The sequence below is a fragment of the Mustela nigripes genome, chromosome 11, assembly GCF_022355385.1.
Source record: "Mustela nigripes isolate SB6536 chromosome 11, MUSNIG.SB6536, whole genome shotgun sequence".
Lineage (NCBI taxonomy): Eukaryota > Metazoa > Chordata > Mammalia > Carnivora > Mustelidae > Mustela > Mustela nigripes.
Window position 1 is genome coordinate 1170225 of NC_081567.1, and position 20552 is coordinate 1190776.

The following is a 20552-nucleotide window of genomic DNA, read 5'->3' on the forward strand; positions in this document are numbered from 1 at the left end:
GGGGGGGGGGGGGGGGGGGGGGGGGGGGGGGGGCGGGGCTCTCCCGCTCCCTGTCACTGTCCTGCTCTGACACGCGGCATTGTGTCATGTTGCCATGTAACAAACCACGCCGAAGCTTGTCGCTTTTGGTGGCGGCGGCTGCGTCTGTGTGTCAGCGGCCGAGGGCCATGCCCAGGACAGATAGGTCTCACTTCTGGCAGCGCTGGTGGCCAGTGTGGTCAGGACCACCGGATTCAAGGGATGCAGAGACAGACATCCTGTGCAGGGGTAGGTCCGGGTCCCAGCGTGGCAGGTGGACAGTGAGATGGTACCATCTTTCAGGGGTGTCCTTCCTGCCAAGCCCCTCACTTCTGCGGGGTTTCTCCTCAGAGGGGCCATTCTGAGAGGGTCCGGGCCTTCCCTCATTTTGTGTTTTCCGTGCCCCTGATGCCCGACGTGACGTCCATCCGTCTGCCTGTGGGTGACAAGGAACACAGACCAGGAGGCCCTGCAGGGTCCTCTCGGCGGGTGGTGTCACAGTCCTGACCTCCCCCAGGCTGGTGTCCACTTTCCCAGCACATTTCCCTGCCGTGTAACCGGCCTGGAGCTAACCCCGAATCATGAAAATCTGGAACGTACTAACAATGAACGCAGGGTGACAGTCCCTTGACGGAGTGGTCTGTGGTGTTTGCCCACATGGCTTTGGGAACACGTTCGCCGGGGAGGGGCCCCAAGCTCAGAGACCCGGGAATCTCACCGGAGCGGGAAGCTGCTGTCTGCAGGAAGTCACCCCGGTGAGAGAGGGTGAGAACGGCCCCAGACTGTGAACACTGTACAGAAACGAGACCTCACCCAGATCTCGCCCCGAGGATGGCATCAGAAATCCTCGGTGAGATACACACAGATCCCGCTTCCCAGAACGTTAGGTCATCCGCTGTGATTAGGTAGGATTTATCAGAAGAATTCAGAGATGGCTTAATAGTGGGGAAACTTGTTAATATAATACATAACAACCTCAACAGGTTGGCCGCGGGACCCTGTTGAGAAATGACAAGAAGCATCTGATAAAATCTAGCTCTGGTTTTCCGATCTTAAAGGAACTGCTAAAAATGGAACCGGGGATGGTTTCTCATCCCGGTAAAGAAACTGTGTCCCAACTTCACAGCCAGGACCATGCTAAATGATGAGATTTTTCAAATTCCTGGGAGTTCAAAAACTTTTATTTAAAAAAAAAAAAACAAACAGCCACCACCAACAGAGCCCTTTATCATTGTCCAGAAATCCTGGACATAGCAATAAGACATGAAACAGAATTAAATGCGCTGTCTCTGGGAAAGAATTGTAATCATTTGCCGGCGGCCTGATCGGAGGCCTGAGGAAACCAAGAAGCCACTGAAGTGGTCACTGGAGAACTTGGCGAAAGTAGCGGGCTGGATATTGAACAGACACACACAAGTCGGTCATTCTCATCTGTACCCGCAACAGCTGGTCAGGAAACATAATGAGATCAGCGGTCCCCGCGCACAGTGGCAACAACACACACACCCCGTGGGATTCCCACGAATGCAGTTATGAGAAAACTTTGAGATCATCGTGCGGAACTCTGCGGAGTCTTCCTGGGAGACCAGAGGGACAGCGGGCATCACGGGACAGGCCGTGCCGAAATATTACAATCCTGAAGGTTCTTCCGAAGTTAATTTGTGAGGCTCCGTGGGGTCCCACCTGCGTCTTGGCTACGTGTTTGGAAGAGCTGTGCCCAGTCACCTGGGAGAGGGACGCTGAGCCAAGGTTCTGGAAACGGAGAAGCATGAAAGGGTGTCTATCATCCTCTGTGGGCAAGCTCATTACAGAGTTTATGTCCCAGGGACGTAAACAGGGCCGTTTAGGCGTCACAAGAGGGGCGAGGGGCCACTGATAACAATGGCGCGGTCCCCAGCAGAGGTGTCCATACCAGTGCAACCGTGAGCCACCTGGCAGGGTGTGTGACTGGGGTGGGGGGGCTCCACGCATAGTGCCACCGAACAGCAGGTGTGTGGAGACCGTCCAGGGAGAATCAAGACATGGAGCTACCCTCCCTTCCAGGTGACGGACTGAGCACCTCCACAGGCTCAGTCCCCGTCCACTGCCTACCCTGCGCCTGGGAGGGACGCGGAAGAGCCAGCCACCCGTGCCTGCAGCCCCCAGTCTGGCTGACAGGGCAGGACGCACGGGGGCACAGCTGGGCCACTTCGTGCTTATGAGGGGAGACCCCAGCCCCTCTCGGGAGTCCAAGCAGAGACTACAGTGGTGGCTGGGGGATGTGTCCCAGGCTGGGAAACAGCAGCTTAGAGAAAATGCAAGAGAAGCAGGTTGACCATCGTCTTACAGGGCAAGGTGGGGGCAGAGAGAGGTAGATAGGTGGGGACATGATCTCTCTTGAGGGCACTGGAGAGCCATGCGGGGTTACAAGGGGGAGGGCAGGCTCGACCTGACTCACCCTGTGGGGCATCACAGATCAGCCGAGGGAACAGATGATTCACTATATGGTGTTGGACGTTTCATTGCCTGTTGATATGGGGTTGGGGGGACCGATTTTACCCCTTCATCCCAGTGAAATGCTTTCTAGGTGGGACCATAGAGATGTGAGCAGACAGGGGTGATGTCTGCTCTTAGGATGGCTCGGGGCTCCCCAGGCCGCCAGGCAGCAGACCCCGTGCATGTGTGTGTGTGTCTGTGTGTGTGTGTTTGGATTCAGTGACAAATTAAGAACAAGAGTCTGGGCCCAGGCCTGCCCATGGTGCTGGATTCCCCTCCAGAAGCCTCTTTCCTGGGACAGGAGCCTGAGGTCCCTGGGGCACAGGGGCTGCAGAGAAAGGGGGTCTTGTGGTGGCCTTGAAAGAGGAGCCTGGGAAGGATCCTTGCCCCTGGGAGCTGCAGCAGCCTCCTGACAGGTGTCCATGAGGGGCCCTCGAGGGAGGGGTGGCTTCTGGAGGGAGAGGGCCTGTGGGGGGGGGGTGGTCCTGGCTGTGGCCGAGGGGGCGCTGGGCAGGCTGTTTGGTCGGAAGCCCCGTGTTGGTCTGGTCATGTGGGGAGAGAGCCCCATATCCGACGCGGAGACCCCCTGCCTCACCAGAGTGAAGACGCCATCCCAGCATGGCCGGTGACGCCGACACATAGCCGGGGGCCCGGTTAGCCCAGGGACAGAGTGTGTCTCGGCTCTGTCCCTGGCCCGGGTGGGGTCACCGATGCTGCTTTAGGTGGGACTTTGCTTCGGACCTGGTTTCCCTCCTTCATGTGATGTTTGAGGAGCTGACTGCTGTCTTACAACCTCTGCTTGAAAACCATGCCCCAGATCTTTAGTGCAACTCGTAGTGGCCGGAAACTGTGCTCGGAGAGAATCATCACAGCAGCGGGGACTCGAGACAGGACCTGATGGGTGAGCAGGGTGGGCAGCAGTCCCGGTGTCTGGGTGCGTGGCCCCGGCTGGGGAGCTTGGGGACGGGGGCCAGTGTCCCCCGAGGTCCTCCCAGTGGTCTGCGTTGCCCTTTGCCGGAGATGCGAAGAGGGACAGAATCCCCGTGCCCAGAAAGGGCTCCCAGAGTTCAGGGTTCCTGGGGGTTTAGGTTTGACTGGGAAGAGCAGAACCAGCGCATCTCCAAGTGCGGTCTCAGGCTGGCCATCCCTCAAAACAACTGGAGAGATTCAGGTCAGACTAAAGATAGAACTTCCTGGCTGCCAGGGTTAGGAGGGTGTGATGGGGAAGAGTGCCAGGTGTCCCTTGGACACCCAGACCCTTGCCTGGAGTCTGCAACATGCTTCCCGACGGTGGGGGGTGGGGGCGGTGTTCCTGGAGAGGGTCACGTGTCGCCGTCCGGCCTCCCTGGAGGCCAGCCAGCCACCTTCTCCCGGTCCCTGCCAGTGCCTGAGCAGGAAACCATCGCAAAGTGATTTCTCCCTCCAACAGTGCCGTACATCATGTTTTTTTAATTTAAAAAGATGCCCAGTGGAAGCATAACAGACCATTAAATGTTTGGATCCCTAATTAACTCAGAGCAGCCGGGAGCTGCGGGGCCTGGCAGGACAGGGACGGAGGGAGCCCGGCGTTGTGGGGGCCAGACTCCAGCCCCCAGCCTTGCCTGGGGCCTTTGCTGCTGTGTCTGCCCCTCCAGGAACCCTGGCCCAGCCCCGCCCTGGGCTGCAGCTTGGGTTCCAGCTGCAGGGTTTCCCCTGGAAACCCCGGGGTAGGGCTGGTATTACCAAGCGAAGTGGTGGATTCTGATGCCATGTTCCCTTGCCCTTGCTCGGGGGGAAAGCCTGGGCTTGCTGGCTTTCCCTCCTCTCCGTCTTCCTGGGGGTGCTCCCACACAGGAGACACTCGCCGCACGTGGGGTCCTATAGGAAACCGGAGACCACTGCTGTTTGCATGCTTGCTGCCCATCCCGGACTCTAGCCAGGCAGGCTGAGGCTCCGGGCTCCGGGGGACGCCCAAGGTCACCGGGTGGGTGAGGTATGTCCTCCCTGTTCTCCCTGGGCCCCATCCCGTCACCTTTCCCGGCTCCCTCTGCATGTACCCTTGTGGGGTGGAGGGCAAGGGACAAGGGACGGTCTCTCCACCGTGGGCCTCCCAGCCTGCCTCCCAGAGGACGAGGGCAGGGCCAGCTGAGGTCGGGGGCTTGCCAGGCCGACCCTGTGGCCAAGTCCTGAGGTTGGAGCCCGGCTGAGTCAGCACTGCGGGCCGGCCGGCTGCAGGAGCCCGGGCCAGCCTCCGTGGGTGAATACGGAGCAGGAGCAGGGAGGGCAGGCTCAAGGTGGGTGATGAGGCTGGGGACGGCGCCCGCTCGGCCCCAGTGCTGGGGGCACCGGGATGGGTAGCTCCTGAAGTCAAAAAACCCCCAAGGCCTGTCCTGCTGGCCTGCTCAGTCCACCCACACGGCCTGGAACAGTGCATTCCCTCCCCTGCCCGCCTGAGGCCAAGGGGCTGCCCTAGGAGGAAATGAATATTTATAGAGCGCGCGTACATGCAGGAAGGTACGGAGGGTAAGGTCATGTTACCCTCGCCGTGAGGCTGTGAGGGATAAGCCCCCGTGATCTCCATCTGCCAGAGGAGGAAACAGGCCCAGAGAAGGCCAGTGACTTGCCCAAGGTCACACAGCCAGAGCGTGGAGGAACCAACATTCGTGGCCCGGCCTGGGGGCCTGGAGCCCCAGCCGGTGGTGTGCCCCATTCAGGTGGGCGGGCCCGGCCCCCCCTTCCACCACCACCACCACCCCACCCCGGGCTCTGCTGGCCCAAGGCCCTGGCATCTGCCCCACAATGGCACTTCCCACTGTGCCCGTCGCGGCCCCGGGGCCTCTGCGGCAGAGCCCGGCTGCAGCGGCAGACAAACGTTCGCAGTAAACATGATCTATCGGCCAAACATTGGAGTGGTAAAAAGTTATCGATCTCTAACTTCCCGCCCATCTCCCCGCCTCCCCGTGTGCCTGGCGCTCAGCCCATTTCCCTCGGGATGTGAGAGTCGGGCCTTGTGCAGAATCCCCGGGCCAGCGCTGGCCCCCAGTCTGGGCACTGAGATGGAGCAGAGCAATGGTATTTTTAGGCAGGTGATTATGCAAATCTGGCCATGACAAGTTTAAAAGCCTGGAACCACCATATTTCTTTACTTCATTAGCGGCAACATGTCGGCAGGGTTGACATGAGGGAACAGAGGTGGGACCAGCCTCCTGAGCGCCGGCGTCCCCCCAGGCAGCGGGTGGAGGGGGCAGTGTGTGCAAGCGCCAGGTGGGGGGGGGGTTAGGAGCCACCACGTGGGACTTGGGGCACCTCTGCTTGGAGGCACCTAGCTCAACCCTTTCTTTAATGTTATAGGTGGGGAAACTGAGGCTGGGAGCAGGCCAGGCTGGGGCAGGTCCCTGTCCTCCCCCACTGTCGCCAATTTTCCCCACAACCCCAGGATTGAGAGGGAGGAGGGGGTCCCGCCTGCCAGCCCAGTGCCACCATCGTGCCTCAGGCTCTCGGGAACCTCTCCTGCCACCACGCCCTTCCACTCTGGTTCCGAGACCCCTGCCCCATTCCTGGGCACCCTGCACACCCTGCGTGGGGGCTGTGCTCTCATCACACGTGCCTTCTGCCTTCTCCTTCTCACCTGGGATGCCCGGTAACCCCTCTTTGCCTAACAAATTCCTACTCACCTACTAGAACCCTTCACATGGCATCTCCTAGAGGAGGCCTTCCCTGATTGTCTACAGTTTTCCAGCATCTTCCTGGTACTGAGCAGGCCTCCCTCTCGTTCCCTGCTGTTCCCCCAGTGCCCCATCCGTGCCTCAGGGACCTGTTCCTAAATATCCGCTGCCTGGCGCGTGTCCCTGCTGTGGACGAGGATGCGAATGAACGCCAGGGCCCTCCTGGCAGGGGCTGGACCGGACGTGGGTGTGTGTGTGTGCGGGACCGTCACACTTCTGGTATTTTCTGCAGTCAGGCTGGGCCTCACTCTGAGTGGCAGGAAGACTCGTCCCTCCCTGCCAACCCCAACCCCCCGCCCCGGCGCCGTCCAAATGTGATGCTTCTTTAGGAAAGTCCAACTTCTTTCTTTCTGAGGGTCCTCTCCAAGCTCGTGCTCTCCCCGCTTCCCTTCCAATGGCCAGATGCTGCATCACCCTCCAGGACAGGCCCCTGCCCTCAGCCGGCCAGCTCCCCTCCCGGATGAATACACCTGCTGGGGGGCTTACACCGCCCGTGGCTCCCAGACAGGGCTTTGCACCAGGCATCCACCCTGGGGTCCCCTAGAGTGCCCCTCTAACAATAGCCGAGCACATTTATAGGGAATCCACCCTCCCCCTCTGCATTCTTGGGGTTCCGTCCAAGCCCCCAGCTCTGCACGCCCCGGGGCTGGGGAACGCTGGTCACCCCTGCCATCTGCATCCCCCCCACCAACCAGGCCCGTCCCTGGGTGGCCCCGTGAGCACCGCCCCATCCCTGCAGGCCTGGGTGGGGCCAGACACCCCCTGGGCAGCCAGGGGCTCCATCTGCCCCCTTTCCAGGGGGACCCTCCACGGGGAGCTGTGGGGTCAGTGGAGCAGCTTGGGTGGCCTGAGTCCTGCCTGACTAGCTGAGGCTCCCTGGCTGGTCCTCTCTCCTGGGCCACAGAGGGCACTGTGGCTGTCCCCTGTCCCTGTGGAGGGCAGTGATGAGGCTTAATGAGGTGATGGCTCTGGGACTTGTCCCGATGGTCATGGTGATGACGGGAGGGGAGCCCCTTTCCAGGCCCTACTGTCTCTCCTGTCCCTCCCCACTGGTATCTGATGACCTCAGGACAGTCCACTTCAGTGACCACTGTCAGATCCCCCAGGCACATGTGAACATGGATGTGCAGACAGGCCTGGGGCCGCGGATACAGTTTGGCACACAGGTTCCTATACACATGTGCAGACACACAGAAGGCTGGCTGTCGTGTGTACGTGATCTGCCACTGTGCAGGGCACCACCTGGGGCTGGGGCGCTTCTGGTCTCTGCTGGGACATGAGGGGGCCCCAGGCTCTACGCCCATTGACTGAGGGCAGAAGCGAGGTGAGCAGGGACTGGCCCCGAGGCTATTCTGGTCAGGGCCAGAACTCATGCCCCGTCCCATTGGGACGTGCCAGGCTGCACCTGGCCCGTCTGTCCTTCCGAGGTGTGGGGTCTCTGTCACACGGCCTTGCAGGGGCCAGCGTGAGGCGTCCGTGAAAGGAGGGGGCAGGAGTCCAGCAGGATTCCTGGGGCTGAGGGAACGTGCTCAGGGTTCTCTGTCCATCAGGCAAGGTGTGCACGGAGAAACACTGCGGGGGGCACTGGGGTGTTTTTGCCAAGTGAGGACGTGAGGCCGACGTGTGTATCTCATCCCGCTGGATGTGTCTGAACCCGCAGGTCAGAGGTGGCTCGGGGTGATGTGGCCCACAGTGACGAGGGGTGGTCTGGATCCCTGCAGGGCAGGGGTGGGAACAGCTCCCTCCCACGGGTCCTGGGGAAGGCGGCATGTTTGGCTCCCATTTCACAGATGAGAAAATAGAGCTGACGGCTGATGCCTGACCCCATGCAACTCCTGCCTGTCAGCTGACACTCTGGGCAGGGGGCGTCCCAGCCGGTGGGACGTGGGGTCTGTGCACTGGGGCTTGTGACCCCAGGGGGCAGGGAGGGAGCCAGCAGTGATCCAAGTAAATAAGCAAGTACTGGGCAGGGGCTCGGAAGGGGTGCTATTCTGATGGGGGAGCTGTCGGCTCTAGGATCCGAAGCTCTTGCTTGGCGGGGAGGGACCAGGCCCTGCAGCCAGAAGGACGGGGGTGGTGCACACGCGGTGGGGGGGGAGGCGGCGGATGGATGGGGCCCCAGCAGGCGAGGCCTGGTAGGTCCCGGTGGAGCCTGGGTTTTCCTCTGCTCCCTCCTGGAAGAACGGATGTCATCCCGGGTTGTGGGCGGGGATGGCGGAGTGGCAGGATCCCATGACCGCGCTCCAAGGTCCCCCCGGTTCCCGTGGCTGCGGTGGGGAGGGTGGATTGTGGGCAGCAGGAGACGAGGTGGGAGCCCAGCCAGAGGGGGCCGTGGCTTGGACCAGCGCGGCCTCGGTGGCAGAGGCCAGGAGACGACCCCAGAGACCCAGGGAGGTGGGGGGGATGCTTTTGCTTCTGGGCTGCATGTGGGGAGAGGGGAGAGCGTGCTCGAGGATGGCGCACTGGTGTGGGGTTTGAGGAATGGGGGGGTGGGGCACGAGCTCACGGGTGAGCTGTCCGTGAGCCTCAGGGGCGCTGAGATCCCCTCGGGGAAGTGAGCAGAGGCAGTGACAGCTGAGGCCGGAGTCTGGCCTCAGGGGCTGTGGAGGGGACCGGTCGGGAGGAGCGGCTGCTCCCAGACCTGGAGCAGAAGGTGCTCCAGGAAGAGGCTGCTGTGGAAACAGTGTGCCCCCAGGGCTGGCGAGATGGGTCGCTGGTGACCATTTGGGGTGGACACTGCCTGGATGGGCTGGAGGGGGTTCTGGTCAAGGTGTTTCTGTGGAATGTAGAACTATGCTGTCCAGGACTACAGTACAGCTCGAGCGGCCAGCGGCCACATGGGGCACCACGAGTCGGCACGGATGGTGTGGAGGGAGAGGTGCTGGCAGAGGGACCCCCGGCCTGCAGGGGTGCGGGCGGCAGGGTTAGGTGGGGGCTGCTGTGACACAGGCTGCTGTGACACAGGTGGGGGCTGCTGTGACACAGGCCTGTGCCTCCCACATCTATGGGTACGTCTGTTTCATGAGTGACCAGTCAGGCATGGAGGACGTGTGTGTGTGTGTGTGTGTGTGTGTGTGTGTGTGAGAGAGAGAGAGAGAGAGACGGGGGTGGGGCTGGCGCTGGCGCCCGTTACCGACGATGGCGGTGAGCGAGCGAGTCCAGGAGGAGGGGGCAGGCCAAGGGACAGCACGCCACCTGAGCAGAGCCCTCCCAGCCGATCAGGCCGTTTCCCTGGGCATCCGTTTCTGCTCAGGATGCCCAGTCCCTGCAGCCGAGGGCCTCCTGGAGGGACGAGGTGCCTGCAGGTGTGGACGCCTAGCCCTAACAGGAGGACGGGGCCACTCGCACTGGGACCTCAGACAGGTCTCCCATTTCCCATCTGCACAGTGAGCTGTAGAAGGAAAATCCTGGCGTCCCTCTGAGGCCAGGTCTTAGGGGACCAGCCAGCAGGGTCACACCCAGACTCCTAGCATGTCCCTCCCCCTGAGGCCGCCCATCCCCCCAGAGCCCAGGCTCCGGGGGCAGGCATGGCCCACGAAGGTGAGAACAAGACACCTGCCGGGCCAGAGGGAGCGCCAGAGGCGGGGGGACGTACCCTGTCCTCAGGGCAGGGGGGCCAGCCCTGCCTCCCTCATCACATGGCTGGCCTGGTGGAGGCAGCTCCGGGGGAGGGGGCGGTTCACAGGGGAGACAAGACGGGTCCCCAGAATCATGTGCCTGTCCCAAGATGCTGCGTTCCTGGACGTGGGCCCTGGGGAGGGTGGGGCTGGGCGGGGGGCTCACACCCACCACGTGGGCAGGCTTCCATGGAGCCGTGTTCTCCCGAAGGCACCCCTGTCTGCGTGCACGGGTGCTAACATGGGTCCCAACATGTGTGTTGGTACAGCCTCCCCCTCGCACATGCAGACCCCAGCTCCCACGTGTGGGAGCCTGCCTGTGGGGTGAGCCCCCCGTCCCCCACCACCTCCCTCGCCGCACACAGACCCACGTGTGCGTGCTGCTCCCAGAGCCGCCAAGGGACCCAGCGGCCCTGGCTGGGGGGTGGGGAGCAGGGAGAGGCCGGTAGCCTGGAGGCCGTCCCTCCTCCACTGGAGTCTGCCTGTGATAAGGCTTCTTCAGGCCCCTGTAATCCTCCTTAACTTGACTTTGGGTTATTTTGAGCAAGAGATTAAAGGTGATTACAATCAGCATTGCTGAGACGCCACACTTCCTAGACAGGCTCTACGCACCTGCTTTCAGCAGCGGGAGCCGGCCTGACCCTGTTGCCCCCACCTGCCTTACCCACGCCGGGGGGGCCCCTGGTGGAGGGGCAGGGGCAGGTACTGAGATGCCCTCCGTCCTCCCCAGGGACACCATGCAGGGACCCCACCGTCCCCCCGACAGACTCCCTCCCTGTCCCACCGGCCAGGGGAGGCCCCGTGCTTTGCAGGAAGTCACACAGCCACAGGCTGGCCAGGAGGACCTCGCCCCGGGTCCCTCCCCGTCCCATCTGGCCCCCATCTGCCAGTCACTCTCCTCCCCAGGAGCCAGATCAAAACAGTGCTCTGTGAAGTTTCCGAAGGGGAAGAAAATCCATTTCACATCATTATATTTTGTTCCCTAATTTAAGCTGCCTCAGTGCAGACTAGTTGCAAACGTCAATATCCGTGAAATACACTCAGCTGGCTGCCGGCCAGGCCACAGAGCGGTGACAGAGGCCGGCTATAAATCCAGATGTTAACGAGGAAAGGCATGCCTGCTCTTCTGTCCCGCAGGAGACCTGGGGTGGGGGGCAGAGGGCGGGTCCCCCAGACCAGAGGTCCTCCCGTTGGCGGGAGCTGCTGTGTCCAGCCCCATCTCCCTGTGCGCAGGCTCCCCAGTCTGACCCAGGAGGGACGGTCCCATCCTGGGTCTGTGCAGGGGCCGGTGGCCATCCCCTCACACTTGTCTCAGGAGCTGGCTGGCAGAGCTGGGAGAGATGGGGCCTTTCCTAGGCCCCGGGTGGGGGTGTGGGTGGGCACGGGGGCTTCTTGGCAGAGTCACTCCTCTCTTCCCAGCCTTTCTACTGGGATCCACCCACGAGGGGGTAGTGGCAGCCTCCTTTCTCCTGAGACCATCCAGTAGTCTAATTTGGGGAAACTTAGGGTCAGAGGAGTGTGATGTGTGCCTTGACCCAGTGCGGGAGGGCTCAGGCCCCGAACCTGGCCGTCCCTGGGGCTGGCTGCCTCCCTGTGCCTCCCTGGAGGGGAGCCAGAGGCGCCCTAGGCCCTGGAGGAATTTATGTGCTGGGGCTGAGGACCCTTAGGCCAGGGCTCCAAGCACCCTCTGCAGGTGGCTGTGAGTCTGGCCGGGCCCTCCTGGGAGAGGACGTCCCTGATCCCCAACTGTCCCGCAAGTGGCCCTGCCTGTGCCAGACCCATAGTCCTTGAATCTCCAGGGCCCAGCCCAGCAGGTGGGGTTTTGTCGCGTCTGGGGGCCGGGGAGGGCTTGGGATGGGGGCTTCCCTTCACTCCCTCCCTCGAGGCACAACCTGTACTGTGCCCTTCTGGTACCCAACATTGTCCCGTAGGACCATGGGCTCCCCCAACATGCCTTCTAGTTTGACCGGGCAGCCCGACAGGGCCTTGCTCCTCTGCGGTGGGGCCTGCCAGAACCCCAGCCCCTACTGATGCTCTCCCCTCTTCTGTCTTGCCACAGGACCGTGGAGCTGGAGGTGCAGGGTGGAGCTGTCCAGACGCCCGGGCCGATGGGGGAGGCGACCACAGCCTCGGCAGGACATAGGCGCATGACCGGGGGCCTGCGGCACTGAGGGTGGCAGCCGGCTCCCAGTGCCCACACGACGCCAGCATGCGGCCTGGGACAGGACACCCCTGAGCGCGAGCGCCGGCCCCTTTGGTTCCTCCAGGGTCTCCCGGCCGGTCCCCCTGGGCAGGCGTTGCAGGCTGTCCCACGGAGGCCGTCCCCATGGCTGGGTGCCTCTGGGGCGCGCTATGGGCGTGCGTGGCGGCCGCCATCCTGCTGCACGCGGGCGGCCTGGCCCGCGGAGACTGCTGGCTGATCGAGGGCGACAAGGGTTTCGTGTGGCTAGCCATCTGCAGCCAGAACCAGCCGCCCTACGAGGCCATCCCGCAGCAGATCAACAGCACCATCGTGGACCTACGGCTGAACGAGAACCGGATCCGCAGCGTGCACTACGCCTCGCTGAGCCGCTTCGGCAACCTCACGTACCTCAACCTCACCAAGAACGAGATCGGCTACATTGAGGACGGTGCCTTCTCTGGCCAGTTCAACCTGCAGGTGCTGCAGCTGGGCTACAACCGGCTGCGGAACCTGACGGAGGGCGTGCTGCGCGGGCTGGCCAAGCTCGAGTACCTGTACCTGCAGGCCAACCTCATCGAGGTGGTCACGCCTGGCGCCTTCTGGGAGTGCCCCAACGTCGTCAACGTCGACCTGTCCATGAACCGCATCCAGCGGCTGCACGGCACCACCTTCGCCGGCCTGGCCCGGCTGTCCGTGTGCGAGCTCTACAGCAACCCCTTCTACTGCTCCTGCGAGCTCCTGGGCTTCCTGCGCTGGCTGGCTGCCTTCGCCAACGCCACGCACGCCCACGACCGCGTGCAGTGTGAGTCGCCACCACTCTACGCCGGCTACTTCCTGCTGGGCCAGGGCCGCCACGGCCAGCGCAGCATCCTCGCCAAGCTGCAGTCCGTGTGCACCGACGGCGCCTACGTGGCTGAGCCACCCCCTGTGCCGGGACGCCTGCCCCCGGGCCGTGCGCCCCCACCACCCCCACCCCCGCCGCCCCCCGAGCCCAGCGAGCCCCCCTGTGCCGATGAGGACTGCTTCTCCGGTGACGGCACCACACCGCTGGTGGCGCTGCCCACGCTGGCCCCCCAGGCTGAGGCACGGCCCCTCCTCAAGGTCAAGCAGCTGACACAGAACTCGGCCACTATCACGGTGCAGCTGCCCAGCCCGTTCACGCGCATGTACACGCTGGAGCATTTCAACAACAGCCGCTCATCCACCGTGTCCCGGCTGACCAAGCCGCAGGAGGAGATCCGCCTGACCAACCTATACACGCTCACCAACTACACCTACTGTGTGGTGTCCACCAGCTCTGGCCTGCACCACAACCACACCTGCCTCACCATCGGCCTGCCCAAGCCGCCCGGCCCGCCCGGTCCCGTGCCCAGCCCGTCCACGGCCACGCACTACATCATGACCATCCTGGGCTGCCTCTTCGGCATGGTGCTGGTGCTGGGCGCCGTCTACTACTGCCTGCGCCGGTGGAGGCGCCAGGAGGAAAAGCACAAGAAGGCGGCCGCGGCCGGCAGCCTCAAGAAGACCATCATCGAGCTCAAGTACGGGCCCGAGCTGGAGGCCCCCGGCCTGGCCCCGCTGTCCCAGGGCCCGCTGCTGGGCCCCGAGGCCACCACCCGCATCCCATACCTGGCAGCCAGCGAGATGGAGCCGTACAAGCTGGCAGAGAGCGGCGAGACACCCAAGGCCAGCAAGGGCAGCTACATGGAGGTGCGCACGGGCGAGCCTGCAGAGCGCAGGGACTGTGAGCTGGGCCGGCCCGGCCCCGACAGCCAGAGCTCGGTGGCCGAGATCTCCACCATCGCCAAGGAGGTGGACAAGGTCAACCAGATCATCAACAATTGCATCGACGCGCTCAAGTCTGAGGCCACCTCCTTCCAGGGCGGCAAGGCCGGCACCGGGGCCGTGTCCGCGGCTGAGCCACAGCTGGTGCTGCTGTCAGAGCCGCTGGCCGGCAAGCACGGCTTCCTGGCGCCCGTCTACAAGGACGCCTTTGGCCACGGTCTGCAGCGGCACCACAGCGTGGAGGCGGCCACCGGCCCGCCGCGTGCCAGCTCCTCGTCCAGCGGCTCCGCACGCAGCCCGCGAGCCTTCCGCGCCGAGGCCACTGGCGCCCACAAGGCTGCAGCTGCCGAGGCCAAGTACATTGAGAAGAGCTCCCCCGCCACCGACGCCATCCTCACTGTGACACCCGCGGCCGCCGTGCTGCGGGCCGAGGCCGAGAAAGGCCGCCACTACGGCGAGCACCGGCACTCATACCCCGGCTCCCACCCGGCCGAGCCCCCCGCGCCCCCCGCGCCCCCGCCCCATGAGAGCCTGGGCGGTCGCAAGGCGTCCATCCTGGAGCCGCTGACCCGGCCGCGGCCTCGCGAGCTGGCCTACTCGCCGCTGTCCCCGCAGTACCACAACCTGAGCTACTCCTCCAGCCCCGAGTATGCCTGCAGGGCCTCCCAGAGCATCTGGGAGCGCCTCAGACTGAGCCGCCGGCGCCACAAGGACCACGAGGAGTTCATGGCGGCCGGCCATGCCCTGCGCAAGAAGGTTCAGTTCGCCAAAGACGAGGACCTGCACGACATCCTGGACTACTGGAAGGGCGTGTCGGCCCAGCACAAGTCCTGAGCCCACGGCCCGCGCCCACCCCGCACCTTCCCCGGGACTCGTGACGCCCACGGGACCAAAAAGGACACAAGACCCACTGCAGCTATCGTAACCCAGAGACTCCCACGCAACGCGCCACACACGTACACACGCGTAGACACGCACAGAGACACGTGCACACAGACACGCTCACACAGGGAGACACGCGCATGCGTGCACACAGACACGCTCACACAGATGTGCACATGTGTACACAGACGTGCACACAGACACGCTCACACACAGACACACACGCAGCCAGGGTGGAAGCCTGGGGCCCCCAGAGAGCGCAGGGAGGGGGCGCTGCCAGTCCCAACAGAGAATGAGCCGTGGCCTCCACACACCCACACACACGCGCGCGCACACACACACACACAAGGGACTTGAGAAAACTGTGTCTGGGGATGGGGGTGGGGGAGGGGACTTTTTTCATTCTCTTTCCTCTTGGATTCTTCTCTGCCTTCTTGATCTTACTCTCTGTCTTTATTTTCTTCCTTTTTTAAACAAAAAATAATAAAAGTCAAGTTCTCTTAAAGACATAAAACGCTAGACACAGAGTAGCCACCCGGCTCCTCCCACGACTGCCTCGCCCAGGTTTGCTGTGGATCCCTGTGGGTCCCTTCCCCGGTCCATTTCTTTGCTGCCAACTCCAGAGGCCACCAAAGAGGCACAGAGCAAGCAAGGCAGCCGGGTGGCCTCCAGGACCTGCCCAGAGCCCTGTGGGGCACGAAGGGCACTGGGGAGGGCTGTGCCTGGGGTGTGGCTGGAAGGGGCGCGGGCTGGGCGTATGTGCTCTGTCTTCGTCCCCACTGTACGCTGTCGTCCTCCCGTTGTACAGAAAAATATTTCTATATTTGCAATGTTTGCTGTAAAACGAGAAAGAGACTATGTCTACTAAAAAAAAAAAAAAATCTGCAAAGGGAAAAACCCAAATGCTTGTACTGGGTTTTTACTCTGGGGATTTAGGGAATGATTTGGGTTTGTTTTATGTGCTGTTTAGTGGGGGTTTTATTGATTTAGGCCTTGGGCTGGGGCTCTGGGGTTACAAGCAGGGTTACCACTAAGCCCTCCTCCCAGGAGAATAGGAGTCACCCCTGGAGACCCAGAGCAGGGGAGACACGAGAGCCCACGCCAGGTTGGAGAGGGGGCAGGAAGTGTGGAGTTGGAGTGTGGACAGGGCAGGAAGGAGCTAGGGCTATGTGTCTGTGACGCGTGGGTGTGAGTGGGTGGCCAGAGGTGATGGGTGGCTGATGCGGCTTTGCCGTTGAGTGGGGGTGAGCTGGAGAGGACTGGTAGGTGAGTCAGAGTCGGGGGTGGGCCAGCCTAAGCCCCTTGGCCAGACCCACAGACAGCTCACTGCACGGGCACCTCGCCCTCCCCAATGTGGCCCCAGATCTGGAGTTAGTAAGCAGTTGGGAATGTATGAACCACTCTAGACCGTCCAAACTCCAAAGCAAAGCCCCCGTCCATGGCCAGTGCCAGTGGTCTTTGCTACGGAGGCCACAGTCTCCCTCATGCCTGGCCCCAGTCCTGGGTCCAGCAGAGCCACCTTCCCTCAGGGAGTGGGTGGCCAGGGCCCTGCGGGGACTCCCTCCCTTCTTCGGCTGGCCCACCAGCCTCACCCCATCTCCCCAGCGCTGCTGGCCTGGCCACCCCAGGCCCTCCCTGTTCCTTCCTAAGGCCTCACCTTGCCCTCTCTGCCAAGGGCAAACGCAGACTCAACCGAGGAAGACCCGATTGAGTATTGGCGGGAGAAGGTGCTGGATCCCAGAGGCAACAGGGACCCTGGGAGATGTTGGGGCGGGGAGCAGAGGGGTGCAAGCGGGTTTTCAGAATCTGGCAGGTCAGTAGGAAAGGAGTCAGGACTGGAAACAGCTCTAAGATCAGCAGCCTCTGCTTGTATACCTCCAGGGACAGGGAGCTCACCCCTCTTGTCAGCTCCTTGCAGCTTTAGGTCCCTCCCTGGGACTGAGGGGAAACCAGTGGCTTCCCACAGGGCCCAGCTCCCACCCCACCCCCAGCCCTAGTGGCCACGCAGCACTGTGGACAGGCCCAGTCCGCCCCCCACCTGCTCCTGACCTCTATGTCAGCCGACCCCGTTGAGGGCCTGTGTATGAGGCTTGTGTGGAACACATGACCCTGACTGGTCCCCATGACCAGAGCCCCTCCAGAACGGGTCATCTCCGAGGACTAGGTACGCCTCCTGCTCCCTGCTTGCCCCGATAGGCCCAGGCCTCCCCAGCCCCGGGCGGATCCTCAGTCTCTGCCAGGGGGCCCTGGGAGGACAGTGCAGGGAGCCTGGTGATGGGCAAGGGGGCCCAGGGAAGCAGGGGCAGGAATGGGGGGGGGAGACCCAGAGAGAGGACTGCCTGGCCCAAGGTCACAGAGTGACGTGGGACAGTCCTGGCCAGGGGACAGAAGTGGGGCCAGGCCTCTCAGCCAGCTGCTTGCTGTCACCGAGGAGATAAAATTGGCTATTTATAGGGGCTTGGAGAACAACGGGCACAGAAGAGAGGTGCGTGCCCTGGGCAGGCAGGGCGGCTGGCCAGACAGACCAGGTGTGTAAGAGGGACACGTCACCACCAGGAGCACTATCCCGGGGCAGGGGCCTTGGGGGAGGGACATGCAGAAAGGGGGAGGCAGGTGTGGTGTCTCTGGAGCAGCCAAGAAGCCCGTTCCAGAAGCACAGACCCTCCCGGGAACAGCTAGGGCCCTAGAAAGGCAGCTGGATGCCCAACGCCAGACCCATTCTGAGACACAGATGTGTATGTTCACCGTGCCCTTATTTGAAAGAGGTAGTGACATCAACAAGAAGCAACAGCATGGGATGGGAGAGACAAACACTTATTAAGCACCTAATGTGTGCAGAGCTCCATGCAGGGCACTGTTGGGCCCTGCCCCCACCCTTGAGGAGCTCACGGCCATCAGGGCACCTAAGGCAGAAGCAGGTGACCCAGCTCAGGGTGGCGCGAGACCTAGGAGGCCAATGAAAGTGGGGAAGCCCAACAAAGGAAGAACCTGGAAGGCTTCCTGGAAGGGGTGGTGTTTGGTCCGGATAAGGGAATCGTAGTGAGGAGGGGGTTGGAGGCTACAACATCAGGAGAGGTTGGCGTCCTGTGGGCTCAGGACTGAGCTCTGAGTGCAGGCTGAAGACCTATAAGGTACACCCTGCCCTTGTCCGGGATCGGCACTCTGTGTCCTCAAGGTGCCGAGTGGGCAGCTCGCCAAGGTGCCCAAAGGGCAGCTCTTGGTCTGTCAGGTGACAGCATTCGAAGGCCAAAAGCAGACGCCCAAACCAAGGTTCTGCCACTCAGGACCATGGCAGACGCTGCTGAGACGCCTGCCCCTCCTCCACCACTCGGGGTCACGGTGGTGGCCGAATGGCACATGGGACCAGACTGGTTATTCACCAGGTATCCACAGACACGATAACACTGCATTGCAAACAACCCCAATGCATTATTGCTCACACCCCCGGAGGGTCGGCGCTCTGGCTCTCACTCAGCCTGTCTGTGTCCTTGGGGCGGCTGGTGGGGAAAAGGGAGGCAGCTGACACAGACGCAGGAGACACAGACGCAGGGAGGGCTGAAGAGTTAGGTCTATCTGCGCACAGATGCCAAATGCGGGGAGACCTCAGAGCACAGGGAGCAGCAAATCCAAGACGGGTATTCCTTAGGTTTCACACATTTCTCTCATTCAAACTGCGATTACAGATCGCCTACTGTGTCCCGGGATGCTGGAGACGTCAACGACACCCGTCTGCTCCTTTGAGAGTGACTCAGTCACGGCGCCCACAGGAAAAAGGTGATAACACATCACACAGTAATTCAAGGGGGGATGCCTACAAAGGGACGCTTTCCGGAGAGAGGGGATAGGGGACCCATGCAGGATAGCAACAGCCATGTGGGCAGCTCATGGTGGCCCATCGGGATAAGGGAGAAGTCACGGGACGAACCGTTGTCAGAGACCCGCCAGTGCCCTGGAGAGGGGCCTCCAGCAGAGGACCACCAGCCTGAGCTGACTCCAAGGAGGGAGCAGGGGCCCATGTGTCCCCGCCCCATGCTTCTCCCTTCCCTGGCAGGGCTCCCCTTGGCTGAACAGCCAGAACCCCAGGACTCAGAGAGCCCAGGGATGAGATCCATACTTATCAGTCAAGGAGGCAGCAGAGAAGGACGTAGGGAAGGGAGGGGGCGAATGGGAGAGGCAGCTGCTGACCTGCCAGCCCAGCAGCAGTGACGGAGTGCCAGGGGGACATAGAGGAGGAGACTGTCAGTGCCTCGTACTGGGGGAGACTTCTTGGGGAGGCCAAGACCCCAAAGGACAAACAGGCTCTGGGAGACGAGCATGGGACCCACCCTGCCCCAAGGGGCAGGTAGTACCCAGTGGGAGGTCAGCGTCTGGGGCAGTGTGGGGCCAGGGCTGCTGGGACCCCCAGGCTGGGATGGCCCGCCTTGCAAGCATAAAGAGATGAGAGTCAGGCTATAGGGGCCCCACGATGGCAGTTTCTAGAACAACCACCTCTATTGATTTTTTCTTATCTCAAAAGTAATCCTTTTACTACATAAACTTTGGAAGAGAGTTAACCATAAAGAAGAAAAGAGCAGTCACTGTCTCACCACCCCAAGATAAGCCATGGGTCACATTTTGGTGCGTGTCTTTCTAGTTCCTCTTCTCTACAAATGCAGCAGGCTTGGGGTTTACATATTATCTACCACCGACTGTGCCAAGGAACGTGTTCTTGCTTTCTGTACTGCGTACCTCCCTCTGGAGCCTCCGTTCTCCTTGAGCGGGTGAAGGGTGTGGCACATAGAGACGGGAGCCACACCAGGATGTTTGCAGGATCTAGTAAAGGCACTGATGATGTGTGTGTGTTGGGGGGGGGGGAATTGCCGCTAGTGGTTGAGGAAGAAGGAATGAGGCTTATTGCTTCATGGAATGGCTGGTCTTCACTAGCACCACGGACAGCTCACCCACCTGCCGGGCAGACTGGGTGGTACCAGGAATTAACGCGGGGGCAGGGGTAAACATGCGGTCTCGAGGGAGTCTCCTTCGGTCACCGCACACCCATGGCACCTTGTCTCACTCCACTGCATGGCCTTTTTGTTCTTTCTGGGAGGTATTTTGTGTTTCAGTTTTTTCAATATGAAATAATCATAGGGCTATCAGAAAGAGTACATAGTCTCCGAGCTCCCCCACTCCCCGACGCTGTAGTACAGCACTGAAAGCAGGAAGGTGTTTAGTCTGTGGGTACAACTGTGTTCACCAAGCTACAGATCTTACCCAGCATTCACCAGCCTTCACATGCACTCACGTGTGTGTGTGGTCTGCAGATGTGTCCGGGGTATACGGCTTTGTGTAAATGCCACCACGGTCATGACGCGAAACCACCCCCATGGTTCTCCCCCATGCCTCCAGCTCCATCCCTGTCCCCTGGCCCCACTAATCTGTTCATCTCTGTCCTTTTTAGAACGTTCTATAAATGGGATCAGACACTATGTAACCTTTGGATATTGGTTCTTTCACTGAGCATAGGCCTTTGAGATCTGTTGGGTTCACGCATGTATCTGGTATGTTCCTTCTTATCGCTGAGTAATATTCCGTTGTATAAATGACATGCACCGTTTGACCATTCGCCTCTTGAAGGACATTTGGGTTGTTTCCGATTTGGGGCTATTACAAATAAAGCTGCTATGAAAATCTGCATACAGGCTTTGGTGTGAACTGAAATTTTCATTTCTCTGGGATAAATGCTCAGGAGGGCAATTGCCAGGCTGTGTGGGAAGTGCCTGATTCCCATCAGGAACTGCTCCCCTGTTTTCCAGCATGGCCGCACCATTTTACATTCCCATTTTAGATTCCCGAAATATAATTTCTCCACACCCTCGCCGACAGTTGGTATTGTTGCTTTTTTTTTTTTTT

General features: G+C 61.4%; 1 protein-coding gene across 4 annotated transcripts in view; it reads left to right on the forward strand.

Annotated features, from left to right (window-relative positions):
- Window positions 1-15048, forward strand: part of ELFN1 (extracellular leucine rich repeat and fibronectin type III domain containing 1) — a 68284-nt gene extending 53236 nt beyond the window's left edge. For all 4 annotated transcript variants that reach the window (XM_059414282.1, XM_059414284.1, XM_059414283.1 and 1 more), the window contains exon 3: window positions 11874-15048. In XM_059414282.1, coding sequence (XP_059270265.1) covers window positions 12141-14615 — 2475 coding nt within the window. In that variant the 5' untranslated portion in view covers window positions 11874-12140 and the 3' untranslated portion in view covers window positions 14616-15048. The remainder of the gene's footprint in view (window positions 1-11873) is intronic.
- The last annotated feature ends 5504 nt before the right edge of the window (window positions 15049-20552 follow it).